This window comes from Apaloderma vittatum, unplaced genomic scaffold (genome assembly GCF_000703405.1).
Source record: "Apaloderma vittatum isolate BGI_N311 unplaced genomic scaffold, ASM70340v1 scaffold33146, whole genome shotgun sequence".
Taxonomy (NCBI): domain Eukaryota; kingdom Metazoa; phylum Chordata; class Aves; order Trogoniformes; family Trogonidae; genus Apaloderma; species Apaloderma vittatum.
The window spans coordinates 1-6,573 of record NW_009723942.1 but is presented as its reverse complement, the minus strand read 5'-3'; the positions used below and the strand labels follow the sequence as shown (position 1 = coordinate 6,573).

General features: G+C 53.2%; 1 protein-coding gene across 1 annotated transcript; it reads right to left on the bottom strand.

The window, feature by feature from the left end:
• Positions 1 to 1,888: 1,888 nt before the first annotated feature.
• Positions 1,889 to 6,567, bottom strand: PIGT (phosphatidylinositol glycan anchor biosynthesis, class T; the record flags this gene model as incomplete). The annotated part of the gene is given in 12 exon segments (XM_009872303.1): positions 1,889 to 2,242; positions 2,245 to 2,458; positions 2,594 to 2,677; positions 2,802 to 2,967; positions 3,501 to 3,701; positions 3,805 to 3,970; positions 4,260 to 4,357; positions 4,440 to 4,527; positions 4,789 to 4,875; positions 5,033 to 5,133; positions 5,604 to 5,731; positions 6,539 to 6,567. Coding segments are annotated over 12 exon segments (1,419 nt in total), but the record flags the coding sequence as incomplete, so codon positions are not given.
• Positions 6,568 to 6,573: the final 6 nt, after the last annotated feature.

Genomic DNA, 6,573 nt, shown 5'->3' with positions numbered 1-6,573 from the left:
CTCATCCCTGGAGACATTCAGGGTCAGACTTGATGGGGCTCTGAGCAACCTGATCTAGTTCAAGATGTCCCTGCTCTCTGCAGGGGGCTGGACCAGATGACCTCTAAAGGTCCCTTCCAGCCCCACACGTTCTATGGCTCTATGTGTCTGATGGATGTGATAAGACCCACTCAGTCCACAGCCCAGCAGCCCGGGACAGTTTCCCTCCTGCTCTGCTGTTATTCTAGGATGACCTTTTTACGTGCTGTTTAAATTCCTGGTTTATGACGCCTGATAGGAATGGCCCCGAAGCCTTTGGCCAATGCCACCTCGAGCACCCTTTGCCCATGGTGGCTCCCAGCCAGCCCTGGCACAGGCTGCCCTTATTGTCCTCAGGAAAGGGACATTTTTTCTATGCAGACGCAATGGTCGGGTTTGCAGCAGTCTGTTTTTCACACCGTTTTTGGCTGGTTTGGCTTATGGTGCCAGTTGCATCCCTGGGCACTGGCCTTGGCACTTGGGGGACTTTGATGGATCCCACCTAATGCCCATGGATTTGCTGGGGAGTCAGGCTGGGTGGGAACTTGGCTGCTCTGAGCTGCTCCAGCATGTCCTGATTGTTGGAGTCTGTGGGATTTATCCTGGAGCCAAAGGAAAACAACCTGAGGTCTCCAAACCCTGTTGCAAACTGCAACATGGACCCTCATGCCCAAGACTCCTGGCCACATCCCCCAGCCCCTGCACTGTTGCAGGAGCTGCACACTCGCGTTTCATTTGGTTGTAGTTCTAGCTTTCTAGAAAGAAATTTCATTTTGCACCTGAAGCCTGGCTGGCAGAGCTGTAGCAGCAGTTCTGTGGCTGAAAGCAGCATGAGCTCCTGGCCCCATGGCATCCTTCTCAGCATACAGGGAGAGAGAGGGATCATCCCAGACTTTTTGGCAGCTCTGCAGGCTGCATGGAGCCATCCAGTGGAGAGGATCTGTAAAGAGCTGCAGAGAGGGCATCTCAGGAAGGGAAAGGTAATCCCAGGTCAATGGGAACAGTGTTCTGTGCAGGACAGCAGGCAATGGGGTTCCTATGGTCTTTCTGTTCCAGCACAAGCTTTTTAAGGACCTCTGGCTGTGCTTTGCTTCTGGGGAATATTTCTTCTAACGATTGCCTTGTGCTTTCTTTAGCTGCTTGTATGCAGTTGCCTGTTCCCATCACAGAAGCCAGATCCGAGAGGCAAAGAACAGCACCGTCAGAGGCTGAGCAGCACTGCCAGCGTCCTCTTGCTGCTCTGTGTGAACTGCAGCAAGGCAGAGCACTGCCTTTTCTGAAAATAACTAAAGAACACAGCAGTGCCGGTGTTCCTGAACTCCCAACCCAAGGCTCTGGGAGGACCGAGGCTGCTGCCCACAACTCGGCACTTGGGGTCTGCTGAGCCCAGAGGTTCCCCGAAATTTTAGGGACACCATAGATGCAAGACAGCTGTTGGGCAGACATGCACAAATGATGCTGAGGAGGCACACAAAGATCCTGTGCTGCAGCAGAAGGGTGAGCAGGTGGAGGGACTTCAAAATGCTGCAAACAGAAGCTGGGAGCAAGAGAGCCTTCTTCCTGAGAAAGAAAATAAATCCTTGCCATGGTTGAGGGGGCACACATAAACCACGGCCAATAATTAATTTGCGAACTGGCTCAAACATGGTGAAGCACGACAGGAGGGAGCTGTGAAACACAGCAGTTGTGGAAGGTGAGATAGTAGAGCAGATGAACCCATCTCTTCACTGCAGATCACGCCCCTTCCCACGTTTGCATCTCCTCCAGCTGACTCAGGGAGCGTGCTGGAGACTGAGCAGCTCACAGTCTCACAGGGTGAACTCTGCCTGTGGGGCCGACAAAGTAAAACCAACCAGGAGCTGCACAAATGTACAAAACAGCTCAAGTTTACTTCCAGCATCATTCTCAGCACATAAGTTACCCTTCTCCCAAACAGAAGTCTTACACCTTTCCCAGTCCTGTAGCAGTGCAGTTCAGTAGTCAATGGGCTTAGAGTCCTTTCCCATCTTAATAACGGAAGCGATCTCTCAGCTTGTTGGATCCCAAAGAGAGATCGGGGCAGCTAAATGGAGCAGGCTGCTTCCAGCAAAGACAAGAGACAGCAGGGTTCTGCTCCTTTGGTCTCCCCATGGAGCCCTGTGGCCAGCACCAGCTGCCCTGGTTTCTTTCAGAGAGGGGGCACCCCCCTGAATTTGCGGATGATGTTGGGCCGCTGCGGATGATGTTGGCCAGCCGCTTGGCCAGCCCGCCCCGGCTTGGCTCTTCCACGTGAAATGTTCTGGTCAGCAGGTTGTAGAAGGAGCCGTAGCACACGGCCACCACGGTGCAGGTCAGGCAGATGACGTTATAGGGCATGCTGAAGTCTGGCGTCGGCAAGTTCACCAGCAGCGGCTCTGTGTACAGGCGCACAAAATAGCTGGAGCCATCAGAGGAAGGAAACCTGGAGAGTGGAAGCAATAAAGGGTGTGTTAGTCCGCACGGGACTGCTGCTTTGTGCTCACCAGACAGGATGACAGCAGCCACGAGCTCGATGGTGCCGTGGTATGGCCCCGCTCCCCAGTCCAAGCACACTCACAGCGAGGTGAAAAGAGGGCTCTGCTCCACATCCACGTCCTTCATCGCAATGACGCTGGGCACCAGGGCACTAAGCACAGATGAACTAAGGAGACAAAGGACATGCTAATGTCAGTCCTGGCAGCAAACTGACAGCGTCCCCAGAGACCTGGGCAGCAAGTCCTACATGAGGCCTAGAAGGCCATGAGGAGCTGAGATGTGTCCATTACCCAACATAAAAGCCATGATTTGGGTCAGGTGTGTACTCTGTCCACTTCAGCAAGGCCCTCTCAAACTGGATTGTGATCTTGGTGACCGAGTTGGCTGGCAGCTGGATCAGCATTTCCAAGAGGTGAGGCCGTCTCCGGTCCTGGGCTGGCTGGTAGTGGATATAACCTAACCCCAAAGAGATATGTTAGTGGCACCAGGGAGGACCTTGATCAGTCCCACATTGCCTGGACATCTCCCATGGGGTCTGTGCTCCTGCTTCCACTGTCCTGGGAGAGGTTTTCTGGGCAAGTGAAGATGCATAGGTAGTAAAAAGCATGTGTTAAAGCTAAAATGGGCTGGTCCTTAAAGCTGATGACCCATGAAAGTCAGGTGTTCATAAGGAAAGGTACAAATGCAAAATAACACCCAGTCATTGGTTTTAAATTGAGCCTCCTTCACTACAAAACTCAATTCATTTTGGTTTAGACCCTTTTTGTATTATGAAACACCATTCATGTGCATCTTATAAAACAGACTTTATTAAGTCATCTGCTGGGAGTGCTGAACTGAAGGCTAGGAAAACATTCTAAGATGTTTTGTTCCCCGGTTCAGTTTCCCAGTGGTTACTGGGGCTCAGGAGAGGCACTAAACCATCTCTGGAATGAGCTGCTTGTGCCAAGGGAATCAGCTGGCATGTGGCCCTGGGAAGGTTTACTTACTTGGTTTGTTTTCCTTCCCTTTCGTGATGATAGTCAGAGTGTGCACATAGAGTCGCAGATACCACGGCACAGTCTCCAGCAGGATCACGGGGAAGGCCCGGTACGGGTGGGTGTTGTAGATGAGAGTGCTGATCTCTCCAGTCTGCAGCCCGTATCCGCTCACGTAGCGCTGAGCATGGAGTACAGGTGTTGGCAGTTCCGCTACAAAAGAGAAAATGCAGGAATGGAGGGGTCATACCAGGTGAATTTTTAGGCCTGGAGCCCTGATCAGCAGTGCAGGTGGAGGGAAGTTCCGGTCACTCACAGCTGTCTTGGGGACGCTTCCACTTCAGCTGCACATTGAGGCTGCGAGACGTGTTGAAGAGCGAGGGGCTCAGCAGGTCATAGACGGCATAGGTTCTCTTGTCTCCCTGGACAATAGCTTCGTGTATGGATGTTGGAGGGGGTGTCACTTCCAGTAAATCCTTTTCCTGAGAAAGCAAATGGACCATGAAAGGAAAAGTGCCCCTTGAAGTAAATGGCAAAGCCCCTCCAGCTGGCCCTGAGCTTTCCCATCCAATGGCCAGCTCAGTGCCCTTACCAACACCACACGCTCATCCCCACAGCCCTGCTCAGAGGAGGAAAACCACTCCCTTCGTTAGCCCCAGAGGGCTCCTGGGGGGCCTGGCCACGCAGTGGATGAAGGTAAGAGTGTTTCAAAGCCACACGAAGTGGCTGAACCAAGGGAGCAAGTAGTGTTCTCTGGTCTGTGAGCATTACCTTATTCTTAGGGGAGATGTCAACGTAGACTTTGCTCTGCGATGCCAGAGGACACGCGTCAGTAAGTGTACGAGAGAACATCCTGAAGAGGGACCAGTCTGTGGGAAGCAAGTCAGTGGTAGGTGAAGTGCTGCAGGCTGGGGGCACTCAAGCACCACAGTGCACTGCTGCTGAGCTTACCTTTCTTTCCTTGGCCACTGGAAAAGGTGTCAAAGACCACAGTAAGGGTCTGTCTGAGCTCCCAGGACACAGCCAGGCAGGAGGCATCCTGGACAAAAGAGAGACAGGTGGCACTGATCACACCTTCTGGAGACAGCAGGACACCAGGATGGAGCTGGAACTCCACCAGGACTGCAAGAATCCCACTGGGACACAAGTGAGACCAGAAAAGCAGGACAAGAACTGCGTTAGACACAGGGAAGCCACTACAGGGGAGCTGGGCAAACCGGTGCGTCACCTTGCAGTGTCACAGGAAGGCTCTGGATTTTCTCTTGGCGGTGTTAGAGGGAGCCCTGAGCCTCATGCTTACCCTGCAGATGGGGCGGATGTGCACTGCTTGTGAGTGGTAGCTGCTGTGGAACAAGCGCTCAGCCTTCAGCAGCACAGCAAGCCCAGCCTGCACGGAGAAAAGGAGGAACTCAGCCCCAGCTCTGTCCTTTGCTCCCACTGAGAGAAAGGCCCTGCTGAGACTTCCCAGTGCAAGCTCCCAGATTGCTGTCGGGACCCCAGCTCCATGAGGAGCAGCTCAGCAAGGTGGCAGGATTTGTCACTACCTTTGAGCCGCATGGGAGCAGCTTCTTCCACGGCGTGAGGTTCTCTGTGCAGACGACCTCCCGGGGCAGGACGGCATATCGCAAGAGATGGTGGTCTGTCCCTGGGCAGAGAGGTGGAGGGTCAACAGGCTGGTACTGCTACAGGCAGGAGCAGAAGCAGACCTGTTCCATCCCCCAGTGTATCCCACAGTGAGCCTGAAACACCTCAAGCTCAGTCAGTAATAGATCTCACTTTTCAGAGTGATTTAGAAAGAACAAGTAAAGGTATATTCTAGCAGATTTTTTTAATGAGTGCCTTAAATCTTCTCATCCTCACTGTTTGGTAAAATACTTTTCAGAGAGACAAGGGCCTGGGAGTGTCTGCCATGTCCTGCTTGTGGGTTTCCTCTGTTCCAATCCGAGCCCCATTCATAGGGAGAGGAAATACTTCCAGAAGGAGGTTAACAGGCCCTGTTGTACACATCTGGATCCAGAGTCCTTGCAGAACCTGCTCCCAGAGTCCCCGCAGTGGCACAGGCAGAACTGACTAGAGACAAGAGTGAGAGATCAGCCACGTGCAGGCCGGGCTCACCATTAGCTAAGCCCAGGGGCTTGAAGGATGCTGTTGGAGTGACTGTGTTGGTTGAGTCAATGAAATTGAGAGAGGCACAGAATATTCCTGAGAGGATGTTACTCAGTTCTTTCCAGGCTTTGTCAACACTGTGTGAAAACAGATACTAGAGATTACTCAGCAGCTCGAATCCTAAGAACAAGCACCAGGTCAGTAACATTCAATAAATAGACTAGGGAAGCTGCAAGGAGCATGCACGCTGCAGCTGCTGGTCATGCACTCTCCAGCTCTCTTGGTATTTTATTTTAACGCATGAGATCTGGGGGATATTCACTGCAGAGGCAGCCCCTGGGCTGGGCAGGGCTTCATACAGCCTTGGACCTGGCAGTAGGGATAGGTGGTACATGAGAAGGGCTGGGGAGCAGGGAGGTGAAGTGCCATGTGTGGGGAAGGGGCTGTGAGACCTAAAGCAACACCTTGGTGCAGCTTTGAAGGCTGACCTCACCAGAAGACCTGGAACAGGCCGCTTGTAAGGAGCAGAAAGCTCCGTTACTCCATGCAGAGCTGCTGCAGCTCTGACAGGGGCTGTGTGCTAAGGGAGACGGTGACAGGTGTTGGATGGGAGTCAGAGGAAGTGAGTCACGGATGAGAGTCAAGGTTTATTAGTGCAGAGATGGGTTTGTCATCACAGAGCCCATAAGAAAATTACTTGCTCCGTTAGTGAACACGGGGTTGCCCTCAGCACCACATCCTGCCCCACGCACTGAGCGGGGCTACATTCTGCTTTTCTTCAGAGCTGCTCCTGGGGCTGGAGGCTCTTTACCCCAGCCGACATTTTCCAGCCCAGGAGGTCCCTGCACACACTGTGGCCTCCTCACGTGAGAAGGGCAACGGCTGCTGGGAGCAGTGGCCGCAGAGGGGACCCGGAGGGACAGACTCGTGGCCGGGGTACGTACTCAGTGACGGTGGGCTGGAACCAGACCCAGAGCTC